This window comes from Ictalurus punctatus, chromosome 15 (genome assembly GCF_001660625.3).
Source record: "Ictalurus punctatus breed USDA103 chromosome 15, Coco_2.0, whole genome shotgun sequence".
Lineage (NCBI taxonomy): Eukaryota > Metazoa > Chordata > Actinopteri > Siluriformes > Ictaluridae > Ictalurus > Ictalurus punctatus.
In genome coordinates, this window is record NC_030430.2 from 20,866,749 (window position 1) to 20,882,855 (window position 16,107).

The 16,107-nt window shown below is 38.6% G+C and overlaps 1 protein-coding gene across 2 annotated transcripts; it reads left to right on the top strand.

The window, feature by feature from the left end:
• The first annotated feature begins 443 nt into the window (after positions 1-443).
• Positions 444-12,880, top strand: slc26a10 (solute carrier family 26 member 10). 2 transcript variants are annotated; one of them, XM_017486410.3, is made up of 18 exons: positions 444-1,009; positions 1,949-2,059; positions 2,959-3,116; positions 3,282-3,446; positions 4,835-4,987; positions 5,285-5,367; positions 5,496-5,643; positions 6,219-6,332; positions 6,446-6,523; positions 8,738-8,833; positions 8,932-9,038; positions 9,710-9,779; positions 10,737-10,916; positions 11,052-11,106; positions 11,204-11,286; positions 11,382-11,436; positions 12,049-12,155; positions 12,259-12,880. In XM_017486410.3, the coding sequence occupies exons 1-18, from the start codon at positions 751-753 to the stop codon at positions 12,295-12,297; spliced, it is 2,061 nt and encodes a 686-aa protein (XP_017341899.1). In that variant the 5' UTR covers positions 444-750; the 3' UTR covers positions 12,298-12,880. The 2 variants fall into 2 exon arrangements, with proteins under 2 accessions (XP_017341899.1, XP_017341900.1); XM_017486411.3 differs by having other exon boundaries at positions 11,207-11,286.
• The last annotated feature ends 3,227 nt before the right edge of the window (positions 12,881-16,107 follow it).

Sequence of the window (16,107 nt, forward strand, 5' to 3'; positions counted from 1 at the left end):
ATGTGTTTGTATAGGTACGTAGTTATACTACTATTACATTTAGGTTTCTAGCATGTAGTAGACACTCTTTTCTGGAGTCACTTGGGTGTTTGATGTTAATACTAGTTTAGTCATACTACAACACTCTGAGGTTAGATATAGTACTATCAGTGTAGGTATAGTACAGTACTGTACAGTGTGTATAGAGCACTATTGGTCTAGACATAGCACTATTAATGTTGATATTGTGCCATGATTATATACACTAGTAGCCTACTAGTTTTGTACATCTTGTTGGTACATCGTTTGTAGAGAGGTAAGGGCTATGATTAGATTAGGTGTGTGTGTGTGTGTGTGTGTGTGTATGACGCACGTGCCTTTCAGTATTGAAAATGAGCAGACATGTCTAAAGGGTTTCCTTGTAAATCGTTCCGCAGTAGGACCCAGAGGATCCATCACCGCTGAAGTTGGACAAGTACACCTTTATGTGAGTCCACCAAATCACTTTGTTTAAAAAAAAAAGAAAGAAAGAAAAAAAAAGCTCCACAAAGTGATTCTTCTCAGCTACAGAAGAAAAAAAAAAACCCTTCCGCTTCGAGCCTGTCAATTGGCTCCAAGCACTTGACAGGAAAACACAATGGTTCCTGCTGTCAAACTTGTAACAGCTATATATAAGAACGCTCGTGGACAGGTAATGCATCCTAACGGCGCGAGAGCAACGTTAACGTGGATGTAGGAATTTGCAGAAAGTCGACAGACTCAGAGGACAGGATGAGTGCGTCTGTGGCAGTGTACAGGAACATTTATACAGAGGACCGTTTCAAACAGACTTATGGTACCGAGGCCAAACCGCGCGAGCGCCTTCGGGAGAGACTGTGCGCGCGCTGCCGCTGCTCTCAGCTCCACTGCCTCCACCTGCTCAAGCAGCGGATGCCCATTTTCAACTGGCTGCCGAAATACAGACTCAGGAAATGGATTTTAGGAGACACAGTGGCAGGGCTGACGGTCGGGATTCTACACATTCCCCAAGGTAGAGTTTCTCCCACAGCACAACTGACAGGAGAACGCTTTGATCTACGGATAATAACCTAACTGTAGTTCAGCATGTAACAAGATGAGTGGATGGTGATGAGACTCAGACATTTGCAACAACTTAACATTTGTTCCTATTACGTTCTAGGACTAGTTCAACTTAAATTTCCCAGAGTTTCCATGTTAATGAACTCATAACGCCACCAGTAGCCAACCTAGGTGTCAAGTTTGGGTCAAAATAAACCGACGTCAAGACGTCACGTGGTGCTGAGGCGCTCATTGCATTATACAATTACATTATATTCTAATAAATATCAAATTAATCACTGATTAATTAATCACGGCTATGAATTTTCATATGTCTTCTGTAAGTGTAAAATAAAATTCTACTGACTCCACACAGAACAGATTTCTTTTATGAACTTAGTCCTGGTCAGCTATTCAAACTTTAAGGTCATTGTTTAAATGTGTACAATAATATTCTAACTATTTATTGCAGCCATTTTTATTGCAGATTTTTTTTTTTGGACCACATTGACATTATTTATAGATCTACTTGTTTTTGAGTTATTGAGGTTTCAATTCAACTGACCGGTCAAACCGGCTAATAAGAATAAAAAGAAAAAACTCAATAATAACGACACTTTGATACTTTAATAATGGTGGATTGTGATTTCTACCAAAAAAAAGAAAGAAAGAAAAAAACCCCACAGACCCCATTGCTTCACTTCATAGACCCCTTTTTAACTACTGTTGTTTTATATTATATGATCTGTTGTAAATTCAATGCACCTGTAGGTCTAAGTCATATGGTTTATGTGAAAAAACAAACAACAACTATCTGATTTGAATTTTCCACAAAGCAAAGTTGTTATTATCCTGTAAAAGTGATATGAATATTATATTATATACTCACTCCAGTGGTTTTGTGTACCAGGAATGGCTTTTGCATTATTGACATCAGTGGCTCCAATCTACGGCCTGTACACATCGTTCTTCCCTGTAGTCCTCTACATGCTGTTTGGGACGGGGCGTCATGTCTCAACCGGTAAACAAAAAATACTTTCAAATTTCAGTAGCAGAGGGCTTAACATCTCTTAGCAATATTCACAATGGTTAACTATCATTAGCTATGGTTTTAATATAGTACTGTATGGTAACCATGACACATGATACATGATACTGCCATGGTTTTCCAATAGTGCCTCAGAGTAAATATGGTTTAACCAACATATTTAACCAGTGGGGTGCATGGTGGCTTAGTGGTTCGCATGTTCGTCTCACACCTCAAGAGTTTGGAAATTTGTGGTTCGATTCCTGCCATGGCCTTGTGTGTCCAGAGTTTGAATGTTCTCACGTGCTGTGAGGTGTTCCTCTAGGTACTCCGGTTTCCTCCACCAGTCCAAAGATTTGGCATGTCCAGAGTGTCCGTAGTGTGTGAATGAGTATGTGATTGTACACCCCTGCTTTGTGCCCCATGCTCCCTGGGATAGACTCCAGGTTCCCCATGACCCTGTAGGATAAGCAGTATAGAAAATAGATGGATGGATGGCTGGATTTTACCAGTGTATATAGTTATGTGTGTATATTGTTAACTATGTATATTGCAAATTTATGACTCTCGTGACAGTTTGCACTATAAATGGCTATATGCTCAAATCAAGAAAAGAAACAAAAGCTAAAAAAACTGATGACTTCTACATATTTAGTACTGTAGATATAAAACTCAGTAAGTGTGAATCCCTGGCATTGAAATATAAATTTTTTCATTTCTCATCATAGTTCTGTCATTGTGGCAATTTAAAAATGAAATTTGTATATGTGTACATAAAAATATATTCTATGTGAACACTATATTGACCTTTTTTCCTGTATGTTTTCTTTATGTATTCCTCCCTGTATATACTCAGTTCTAATGTTAACTACTGTATGTATGGACCTGTAAAGGTACTTTTGCAGTAGTGAGTCTGATGACCGGCACGGTGGTGGAGCAGCTGGTGCCGACTCCTCCTGATCTGAACTGCAGTAGCCCAGAGATTTCAGAGCTCGAGGATCAGAGGATCGGGGTGGCCTCAGCCGTAGCATTCCTGTCGGGAGTGATGATGGTAAGAACATTTCTACATATCTGACAGTATTTCATCCATGTCGCACATGTATTAAAAACAGACTTAATTTGTGCATTATGTTTGTTTTTGCTGAGCTGGGATGTGCTGAGCTGGGATGTGTTATGGAACGCTGATGTCAACTGTTTCTATGACTTTCGTTTCTAGCTTTGCATGTTTGGTCTGCAGTTGGGTTTCCTCTCCACCTACCTATCAGAGCCCATTGTTAAGGCATTCACCAGCGCAGCCGCATTTCATGTGACTGTCTCTCAGCTGCAGAACATGCTGGGATTGCGGCTTCCTCGCCACACGGGCACCTTTTCCCTCTTCAAGGTTTGTGAGAGACAGTGAGGCCTGTCAAATTATTATATTAACTTATAACTTTATCAATTGTGGGTTGTGATATTAAATATTATGGAGGACTAAAATCTAATATATATGTATGTGTATATATATATATATATATATATATATATATATATATATATATATATATATATATATATATATATATCAATAGGTCAACAGTGCACTATATCATGAGATCTCATCAGTGCTATAATAAGAATAATGTGGGGCAAATTCATTTATTCTATTAAGTGCGTAATTCTGTACTGGTTTGGAAATAAATTTGTGCCAAATGTATTGAATGTAACTTTACAAGAAATTAAGAAAAAAATATGCGGAAGAAGAAAAACACTCTGAAACTGAAAACACTCAGTGAACTCAGTGGCAAAAAGTTAACATGATTTTCAAATAAACAGCTTTGTTCAAATGAACAACTTTGTTAACAGTTTTCTAAGCTTCATTTTCGCTAATCATGGTTTATGAATGCCCTGCCAGAGTTTTTCTTTATGCTTTCAAAGTTTTCGTTTACTCTCCGCAAGTTTACGTTTGCTGTTCTGGCACAAATCTCACGTGTGGGCGGGCTTAACAGTGCTTTACTCTCATTGGGTAGTGAGATTTGGATTGATAGCTCGAGTGTCCAGCTGAAGAGGAGGATGATGATGATGATGATTATGATGATCATGATGGCAATGACACTCCGTGCCGCTCCTGAGAGCTCATCTAAAAAAATTGAGCCGTATCAGACTACTCAAACCTCAAATATTAATAACCAACTAATATACTGACTATAATATACAAACACTAGAATTATGCAGTGAACTACATCCAGAACGTGCTCCAAAAAAAGAGACACTGAAGTCTCTACTTCCAGGTCAAAGAGCTGTCGATCCAAATCCCACTAGCCAATGAGAGTAAGTCTCTGTTAAGCCCACCCACACATGAGACTTGTGCCAGAATGGTGAACGTAAACTTGTGGAGCATAAATGGAATGCATTCGCGGGCAGTGCATTCGTAAAAGCTTGATTAACGAAAACAACGCTTAGAATACTGTTAACAAAGTTACTGAGTTCACTGCTTTCAGTTTCAGAGAGTTTTTCTTCTTTCTCATTGTATATTTTTGTTTCAATACTTTTGAGACGAATTTGATTCTGGGTTCATACTGTGTTTTTTTTCAATTTATTTGATTGATCAGTGTGTGCATAGCTCTGCTAGCCCATTTATAGCAGCCTTCCTGCTTTGTATAAAAGAAATAAGAAATAAGAAACACTTTAGAGCTGATCGAGTTTATTCCAGCTTAGTGACTTAATGACAATATGTGTTTACACTGATGATTTACAGTGAAGTATACATGACTTGCTAACTCTATCCCACAGACGCTGGCCTCGGTGATGGAGAACTTGCCCCATACTAACCTCGCTGAGCTGATGATCTCACTGCTCTGCCTAGCTGTGCTCGTTCCGGTCAAGGAAGTGAACGCACGTTTTCGCCAGCGTCTGTGCACTCCCATTCCTGTGGAAATTCTCACCGTATGCCATCAAATGAACTTTGAGACAACCTCACAATCTATATCATGGGTGGCCAATCTTATCCGGGTGCGGGTTTTCATTCTAACCAAGCAGAAGCCACACCTGAGTCTACTGAAAGCCAAGATCAACTGATTAAACAGGTGGAATCAGGTGTGGATTGATTGGAATGAAAACCTACACCCACACTAGCGCTTTGCAGATATGATTAGACACCCCTGGCCTATATGAAAAGTAAATGTGTTTTGATTGATTGATTTTTTTTTTTATTGTTAATTGCTTTATTCCATTTCTCCACAGGTTATAATTGCTACAGGAGTTGCTTATGCCTCCTCTCTGGATTCCAGATATGACGTCCAGATAGTGGGTCACATTCCAGCAGGGTAACCGTTTTTTTGACTACTACATGACTATGTTTTGTATACAGTAGTTTGTATTGTATAATAATTGTTTTAAATCGAGTACTAAAAGTAGGCCTTATCAATTCGTTGCCTCTGGTTCCGTCTTGTAGGTTCCCTCGGCCTCGGCTGCCTGCTTTGCACACAATACCGGACATAGCTGGCGACACAGTTGCTATCACATTTGTAGGATATGCCGTGTCTGTGTCACTAGCAATGATATACGCTGATAAGCATGGCTATTCTATTCACCCTAATCAGGTAAAGCTGTATGAAACCCCCTGAAATTAAAAGATTATAGAATATTACATGTAGTATAATACAGTGTAGTGTATTAACATTTGGAGTGACTGTCTTTAATCATTTAAAGCCAGGTTCGTGCCAGATTCTAGTTTCTAAAATGTTTCCTATTTGATGAGACCACAGCACAATTTCGACAAATGTTGCTGTAAATATTTGCGGAATATAGTAAGAAAAAACTGTGTGGACGAAGAGGGAAAATATGCTACAATAAAATGCATGAAGAATCAGGTTTTGTTAAGCGTAATAATCATAAAAACCCCAAATATTCATACTTTGAACAGAAATTACTATACATTTATTAATGCAGTATATTGTCTATCATTCAATAACCTCTTATTGGTCCAACAAAGTACTTGAATTTCTGAATAACTTAATGAATAACTTATCACTATACTTATTACTACAATCATAATTTGTTCTAATGTTTTGAGTGTTGGGTGCATAATATAATATAATAATATATATATTAATATATAATGTAATAATGTGCAAACAGGGAAAATGCTCAGTTTACTTTTTTACTTTTCTTACAGGAGCTGTTAGCACATGGCATTTCCAATACAGTATCTTCCCTGTTTACCTGCTTTCCCAGTTCCGCTACACTGGCCACCACTAACATTTTGGAAAGTGCTGGTGGTCACACACAGGTAACCAGTAAGACCTTACACACTATAGACATATCATACTGATTGGATGTATAAATTTTTTACATACAGATTGGGACTGATCTGTCGGTTTGCTTCTTTGTTTCATTTGCTAGCTCTCAGGTTTGTTCACAAGTCTGGTGGTCCTGATTGTGCTGCTTCTCATTGGCCCTCTGTTCTACTTCTTACCTAAGGTAAGTGGAGGCATAAGGCCACAAAAACGTGTTCAAATTGTGAACGCTGGTGTCAGCTCCAAGGCAGCAATTACAGACAGGTGACAAATTAAAGGAACATAGTCTTAGTAAAGTGTTGGGCCACCACAAGCCACCAGGACAGCTTCAATGCCCTTTAGCATAGATTTGACAACTGGAACTGTACTGGAGGGATGGAGTACAATTCTTCCAAAACATACGCCCCAGATAGGTGTTTTTATGACAGTGGAGAGCGCATCGTGTAACATAGGTGTTCATAGGTGACTACGAAGGCCATAAAATATTATTTGAGCCCTCGTGCCCTGTGGATGGGGACGGAGTCATCATGCAAGAGTCCACTTCCATCAGGTTAGAGATGTTACATCATAGGATCACCTTGTTACATTTTTATGTGCAGAAGTTCTTCAGAAGGAGAAATATGGAAGTGTAGTCGGAGTTCTCTTTCAGCCTTGCAACTTGGTCACACAACTTGTCTCCCTTCCTGTCTTGCTAAATGTGTGAAAGCCTATCCAATGTACAGGGTGTCCCCAAAGTCTCTATAAATAGGGGAAATTTGCACTTTTTAGCAAAAACGTAACTTGTAAATAAAATTGGTTACAAAACATCATCTACATGACTGCTATTTCTTTTTTTTTTTTTTTTTAAAAAAAACACAGAGTTGTCTCTCCCAACTTTGGCAACAGTGTCGTGTGTGTGATGTACTTGCCATGTTTCCTGTTAAAGTCAATCACAACCTGGAGACAGCTTTCCAATCCAGCCATGAGAATGATTTCAATATGATTAAATGATTTTTCTTCTTTTATCAAAGGCTAAAACAGTGTATGGAGACTTTTGGGACACCTGTAAATATAAAAAAAAAAAAAATTGAAGTAAATTATAATTTATATATATATATATATATAGTTTTTAGGTCATTTATGTGATAACATATTCAGAGGCTTAGCTCACTGTATGATAAGAGTCTTCACAAGACAACGTGTGCCACTTATCTAACTTCTTACGTACATTCCTTCCACTTATCTTATGGTGAGACATATTAGGTCAGAACACCCTTGTACAGAATATACTCACAAATAATAAGACACGGCATAAAGAGAGTGTAACAAACTTCACAACAGTCAATGAGGAGGCGGGAACTGGCTGAACATAAACATAAAGTTTAATAATAAACCAAACTCAAAGAGAACAGAAAACACACAAATGTAACACAAAGCGCACGTGCGTCTCTCTCGCTCTCTCTTCCTGGCACTTCCAGCTGCTCCTTTATCTCTCTCTCTCTCCCACTGATTAGCCAAATCAGTGCCAGATGTGCATCCTCACAACCTGGCTTCTCCCTCCTCCTCGCCACACTCCTCTGCCAGATTCAGCCCCCGGCCTGACGCACACCCCTTCCCACCCTTTCAGGAGGGCGGTGCTGCCCTCTCGGCTACGTCTTTCGTCCGGCCAGCCCCTTTTCCTGCGAGTGAGAGGAGAGATGAGGAGGAGGAAGAGGGGAGAGTGAACAAGCAAGCTGGAGAGAGAGCCAGAGAGAAAGAGAGGAGAGAGAGAAAAAACACTCCAGTCCCCAGACACGCTGTCATCTGGTTCTCCCACGACGCTCTGTGATGGCACTGAACTTCCGAGCGAGCGGCTGTGGCTCCTTCCCTTTTCCGGCAGCCGCACCTCCACCTCCTCGACGAACGGCTACGGCTCCTCCCCTTTTCAGGCGGACGGCAGCCACATCTCGGCTTCCCTGGCGGACGGCAGCAGGTCCGCCATCCCCTGGCGGATGGCAACCGCTCCTCCCTTTTCAGGCTGACGGCAGCCGTTCCTTCGTCCTCCTCGGCAACCATGCCAGCACCACCGCCTCAGCGTCGCGATCCTCCCACAGCGGCAAGAGCTCTCCAACAACACATCCCTCCTCCTTCTTGGGTTTCGGTACCCGTGTAACAAACTTCACAACGGGCAAGGTGGAGGAGGGAACCGGCTGAACATAAACATAAAGTTTAATAATAAACCAAACTCAACAGAACAGAAAACCCACAAACGTAACACAAAGCAGAGAATAAAGCAGATTTTAAGCATACGAGAGAGTCAAGGAAGATCAAATAATTCCACATTGTTTGGTCTTGTGGACCCATCAAAAAATCACCAGTTTTTCCTCTAATTTGTCAGAGATGTGTTTATAACCAATGTTTTCCCTCTGTCTCTGTCCAGGCCGTCCTAGCGTGTATAAATGTGACCAGCTTGCGGCAAATGCTCTTGCAGTTTCAAGACCTGCCAGATCTGTGGAGGGTTAGCAGGATCGACTTTGTAAGAGTTGCACCACCACTAGATAGATGTACATGCCAGTAAACATGCATTCACAGTATATATGAAATATTGTAATATGTGTGCTTGTGTGTGTGCAGATGGTGTGGCTGGTGACCTGGCTTTCAGTGGTTGTGCTAAATGTGGATTTGGGTTTGGCTATTGGAGTGGTTTTCTCCATGATGACTGTCATTTGTCGCACACAGAGGTGAATATAGTCAATCAAGTTACCTATGATCCTTCTTTAGCTATTTTGTTAATCCTTAAGGTCCCTAAGGAAGGACCATTTTGATCAGTCAGACTGTGACTATTCACAATTAAGTCGTTATTTCTCTAGGCATTGGGAAAAAAAAAAAAACCCTGTGTACTATTTTGCTGTTTTCTGAAACGTTCAGTAAATGTACATACAAATTTTGCACAGTTGTAGAGTGGGCCTTTGATTATTTTTTTCTCTAAGCATTTGGGGGCATTCTGAAAATGTAAAATAATAATAATAATGAAATATTTTGGTCTTTTTCACAAGTTGTTGAGTTGTTATCCTTCTTGGCATCAGGGGATGACAGTAGAAGTTCTCCAACTAGAGCAGTCCCAGTGAAAGCAAATATCAAGCACATGCAGTAATATAAGCCAATAAGAAGCTTTCTTTACTATATTTGTGCATTTCTCATATATAATAATTGTGTTAACTGTATTTTCTATTTGTGCATGCCAACGCTCAGGAGGTCTGGGAAAACTCTGAATTAATATGCTTGCCAACCCTATGTTTAAAAACACATCTCTTTTTCAGAAGGATATCTAAATTAGCCATAAACAGATGAAGTAGATGAAGTAAAGACATAAATATACACATGAACCCTTTACTGAACTCTGTTTCTCTAGAGCTAACTGCTCAGTGTTGGGAAGAGCCTCCAATACAGAGATCTACCGGCCCATCAACAATCACAATAAGGTAATTTAACCTGACAAAATCACAGCGAATGTCTTTTCTGCAAACTGCATGCCTTCATACTCTTAGTAAAACAATATAAATTAGGCCAGGTGATGTGTAAGGAGTGAAACATGATGGGTGTGCTGTTATAGGAAAATAATCAAAAAGGGGGTGGTGCGATGCATGTTGACGTGAAGCGGAGTTACTTTTACCATCCCGATGTTGATCATTTTCCAATAGCAGCAAGTCTAAAAGTGTTTTATTCCTCTTATACCATAATAATTAGCCATTTTCCAATGTTAAATTTAATGTTAATTAGGTTGCTTATTGTTATTACTTATGTCGTAGTAGCTATGAACAGTCATTCCGTTTTCAGCCTCACTTTTTTCACCTGTCTTGAAGTTAATAAGACAAAAAAAAAGCCTTATTGGATTAAGTGGAGTGTCTGCCATATAAGTCCCTGTAAATGAGATATTTCTATAGAAACAATACTATATTAGAACAAACACATTAATACAGTATAAACCTGTGATCTGTCTTGCTGTTGAAACTGTTGTCAGACCTATTGTTATAGAAAATTATTCAACAGTTTCTGACGAATGAGATTCGAGAATGAATCAGCACTAAGTGTAAGACAATATAATATTGTGATAAATGATATCACAATACCCTTTTTTTGTATCATCAGTATTTATAATATACAAACCAACTCCTCTGCAAATCACAGAATCTGATTTGACGTTTTGTTTTCCATTTTCTATGTTAAGTAAATAATTTGAGGTTGTGTGTGTTCAAATCCCAGGAGACCAAGTGCATTGGACATAGGTGCAATGCCATTTACACTTATCCATTTATGTTTGCTTCCTTCTTTTGTAAATTATGTTGGTTAAATTTTCTGCCAAATGAATAAAACCAGTTCATTCAGAGGTCATGTAGAAGTTCTTTGCCACTAATCAGTTATTTATTTTTTTATTATAGTGCTATGAAGTACCCGGAGTGAAGATTCTGACCTACACTGGACCAATCTACTATGGCAACCGCAGTTTTTTTAAGGCAGATGTGAACCAGCTGCTCGGTCTCACACCTGAGCGTATCCACAGCCGTGAGAAAGCCAGGAAGGTGCTGGAAAGGAGGGAAAAAGACTCCATCAACACTGTGGTCAGTTAGCAGTCAACGCTTTCATTTAAACTACCCCACACAACCATTTTAAAACGTCAACCCATTATTCATGCAGTGTTTGCAATAGCGTATGTTGTGACTAGTTTCATACGTTATTATTATTTTGATTTTCAGGACCGGGGACTAGCAAACGCGTCATTTTCCTCTGAGAATGAGTTCTTCAACTCAGGTAAATAATTCTTATCTAGAAAATGCTGGGCTTTGATGCACACTTTCTTCGTCATTTCTGATGAATATATTTTTCATCGGAATTACTGCGGAAATAGCAGAGAATGATGTCCAGACCATACTAATCGACTGCAGCAGTGTTATTTTCGTGGATGTCGCAGGAGCCAAGCTGTTCATACAGGTACACCGGGTGACTGGCTTGTTTTGATTACCCATTATTGCTGTTGAATTAAACTATGAGTGTATCTTGCTCATGATGTATATTGCTTGTTATAGATGTGTATTGATTGTCAGAAGATGGGAATGCGGATATTCTTGGCCAACTGTAATGGTAAGTTCTTTTGTGTGTGTGTGTGTGTGTGTGTCTGTATGTATATTATGTGTTTCATAACCATACCAAGTTCCAGGTATTTAGAAAAAAACCTCTGCACACAATTTCTCTATGTGTGTATTAAGGAATAAAACTTGACAGGGTGTGCTGCTGTAAGGAAAACAACATGGTGGTATGGTTACTGCCCCAAAGTTTATTATTCCATAGTTTATACCAAAGCAGTTTGTCAACTATTAAATTTGTAATTAATTAAAGTACAACTCATCACAAGTTAGTGCTTGTTATCACTTACATTACAGCAGCTATAAACATCCATTCACTGACCAGCCTCTCGTTTTTCTTTCTCTCAAACATAATAAGACATAAAAACTGCAACGTCCTCTGTCCTAAAGACTTTTGTGTGTCATAAAATTTAAAGCTACACACAACTGTACAATGTATAAGTATGTATAAGTTGTTACTGTACGCACAATAGCATATTACAATGAGCACACTGTTGTCTGAGCTGATATAATAATACGTTATAATTATATACAGCAAATTATAACAGTCTAATCCTGGGATCTCGAATGAAGCCATTTAACAGAGCAGATTAATTTTGTATGTTTATAGAAAGCGTATTGGAGATTCTTACAGCAAGTGGCTTGATGAGCTACATGAACCCACAGCACATCTTTGTCACAGTCCATGATGCCGTTGTATACATCCAGCAGCAAAGGGTATAGAGATTTGTTCGTTTGGAGGATTTATTCACTAATCAGAACTCATTTTGTGTACTGTAAAGTGACTTTATGGTGACTGTTATTGCTTTCTGGTTCACAGGAGAAGCCTGGTTCAGAAAACACGATGATTTGGGTGTGAATATCCAAGAGCATCATTAAAAAAAGAGATAAAAAAAAAAAAGACCAGCTACTTTAGATAGCTATTCAAAACACTGGGCATAAACAAAGCTGCTACCAAAAAAATCTTCTGTAATGGATTTCTTTAACTTCCTGATAGTTTATTCAGAGTGGGACATGCGTCACTTTGATCACTGTGGTAGCTAATGAAGCCTGCACTATTGCTGCGAGTCTTATGAAGCACACACAATTACTGTACATACCATACTCATATGTTTTAAAGGTTCATGTGCACAAAAATATGCACACACACACACACACACACACACACACGTGCCTACTCTCTCTCTCTCTCTCTCTCTCTCTCTCTCTCTCTCTCCTTTCCAGGAATGCCCATATTTAGGGGTTTATGGGAAGAATGAGACCAGTAATTACCTGTCCTTTAGTATGTTTGTATGCTGCAAAACTTGTGACCATTCCTTAGAAGTATTTATTTATTTCCATTTTCTTGTATGGTTTTCAATTGAATCTACATTTTTATAATCTCTCCTAAAGAAAGATGCACTGAATGGCCAAAATGTATTTTAATAAATTTTGAAAATGGTCTTCACTATGAATATTAGTTTTCTTGTAACTATGTGGACTATGAACACAATATTCATAAATCAGTGTCAGGACTCAGAACAGTGCCTCTCATCCTCCTGGACTGCACCAGATTGGTCAGTTCTTGCTGTGAGATGTTGCTCCACTCTTCCACCGAGGCATTTGCAAGTTCTCGATCACGTCTTGGGGGTACACACGGTTACATGTAATTTTCCACTGCAAGGACGATCAGCTGTCCTTCCTGTCTCCCTGAAGCACCGTCTTAGGCGTCTTACATTACAGACATTGCAGTTTATTGCTCTGGCCACATCTGCAGTCCTCACGCCTCCCTGCAGCAGGACTATGGCATGTTCACACAGGTGAGCAGGAACCCTAGACATCTTTCTTCTGGTGTTTTCAGAGTCAGTAGAAAGGTCTCTTTAGTGTCCTAACATTGTAACAACTGTGACCTTAATCACCCACCGCCTGTAAACTGTTAGTGTCTTAAGGATTGTTCCACAGGTGCATGTGCAATAATAGTTTATGGTTCAGTGAACACGCATGAAAAACATCGCTTAAACCCTTTCCAATATAGATCTGTAAAACTTATTTGGCTTTTACAAAATGATCTTTAAAATACAGTCTCCTGAAAAAGGGACGTTTGTTTTTTTGCTGAGTATATATAAAACCACACTCAAAACATGGATGAACAAGTGTTTTCTACAAAAAATACACAAGCTGGTTTTAAAATGTAAAAATTTTTCATGTTAAAATGAGAAAAGACACAGGAATTTATTAATAAAGCTTTTCCTTTCCACGTGTCTCTTTGAATAAAACGCACAAACTTTTGAGTAAAACAGATACAGATCTGTGTGTTATTTTGTGAAAAGTTCAGTAGCAACAAATTCAACCCTTCTGTGAAAGCTGAGGTTACAGGTGTGTTGTAGTGGAGAAATCAATGCGTCCAAATTAAGATTAAAAACCACCATAATGTAGACATGTGCTATATATATGTTTTTATTTTAATCACAGCATTCTTTGAATTCTCATTGGTTAGAATGTGCTTTGCCAGTAGTGCTGTTAGCAACACAAATCACAGGTTTATATATCAATGCACTTATTCTAATAACTTATCATTTCTTACTTGAATGTAGGAAATTACATACATTACAGTACATTACTTGAACAGTACTTGAATGGTTGGCACTCCACAAACAGATTTAAAATAACAGTAACTACCTTGCCTCATGGATGTTCAATAACATTACATGCAACTATAAATGAATCCTAAACATAAGCAATAAATTAAAAATTGTTAGTGATGGCAAATTCCTGTCTGGCTGCATTACATCACCCAGGCATTATTTTCCTGCAATGTCCTTGATGTGTTTTACATATATTCTTTGGATGTAGGATTCTCAGCTTTGTTAAGGGCTTTTAATGCAGTTACTGTGCGTAGTTTAAATGTCAGTTTTCTGGTAGACTTAAGAGGTAATGCCACAGTCTTATCGAACGATTTGTTGCTTCATTTATTTATTATTTATTTTTTTACTTACATAAATGTTTTCTTGAAGCCATCTAAGTGTCACAATTACTGGCAGTGGGATCATACTTTGCACAGAAATGATACACTGCCCTCTGCTGTCATATTACCATCATCACTAACCTACTATTCACTACTTTATCACTAACAAGCACCTTGACCTGATTGAAAGGAATACAGAGCCACAAACTGAATGAATTTCCTGTTTGATGTTGAATGCCCATATTTGTCCAGGGTTTATTTCACAGAATACTCCAGACAATGAACTACCCAGGTTTTACTTTAAAAAGCTAAAAGAGTATTTTAGTAATTGGCATGATGACATGTAGAGTCTACATGTCATCATGCCAATTACTAAAATACTCTTTTTAGATTTTTTGTAATTTTTAGTAACATAGTAATTGATATGCTCTACATTGTATGAGCCTATCAACCCCAAAATCTTGTCATATGTTTAACAGTAATATTTGGACTCAAATATACAATTATATTGGTGGTAATCCTCATCATACTGTATGTTTAAGATTTTATTTTATGTAATTGTATTTGAAATGTGCTCTGTCAGGCTACTTCCTGTCTCCAGGTCACACTGCCTTCCAGTAATTAATGTTGTTTATTTAATGTAAATGGATGGAATACCTCTAAAAAATGTGTGTGTGCAACAGTACTGAAAATAATGACAGAATGCAATATTTTCTGAAGTGGTATTTATGTAGCGTGAAAGGAGCTTGTATGAAATGTTTTTTTTTCTTTCTGTGCAACAGGTCATATACATGTAGTTCCCTCCATAAATATGTGCACATATACTGCTTATCCTACACATGGTCACGGGGAACCTGGAGCGTATCCCAGGGGACTCATGACACAAGTCGGGGGACACCGTGGACGGGGTGCCAACCTGTCACAAGACACAATCGCACACATTCACACACTCTGGACAATTTAGAGATGCCAATCAGCCTGTAACACGTCTTTAGACTGGGGGAGGAAACCGGAATGCCCCGAGAAAAACCCGAAGCACGGGGAGAGCATGAAAACATACAAACTGTACATACAAGAGGCGCGAGGCAAATGTGCTAACCACTAGGCCCCCTTGAAATAAACAATCTGGTTAGAACTTATAAGAAAAAAATGATTTCATTGATAAGCATTTCGCATTTTTCAATTGCTTTTAGACACCCAAAACCCTGTTGTCGCTTTTAACCATTAAGGTTGCACACAAACAGCAGGTTTCATCATGAAATTCCTTTGTCATCCATTACCAGTGGAAAAATTAAGGAACCTTCCTGATAAAAACAGTTATGCTTATTCACCCGCATAAATCAGGTAATAGACATATCAAAACAAAAAACAAAAAACAAACATCCTTTTAGCACATTTAGGGTCTGAAAAAGATGGGCATTTCCCAAGAATAGGACTCATGAGCACACTGTCCCTCCATATACTAAAGAGGATGATGAAGAAGAGAAAAAAAAAATGGCCTAAAGATGTTAGTTTGAGTAATTAAACTGTTGGTTCAGTGGTTCTTATGAAGATTGATAACTTCATGAATTATGTGAAGTACCAGGTTTTTTCAAACACAAATCTGGTTACCTCTGCTATAAGGTATAATCCTCTCAATGATATGAGCTAGACATACTTCCAATAAACCTGGAAATTATTAAAAAAGAAAAAAAAAAGGTAGATGTGGTTCCTGTATCAAACTTC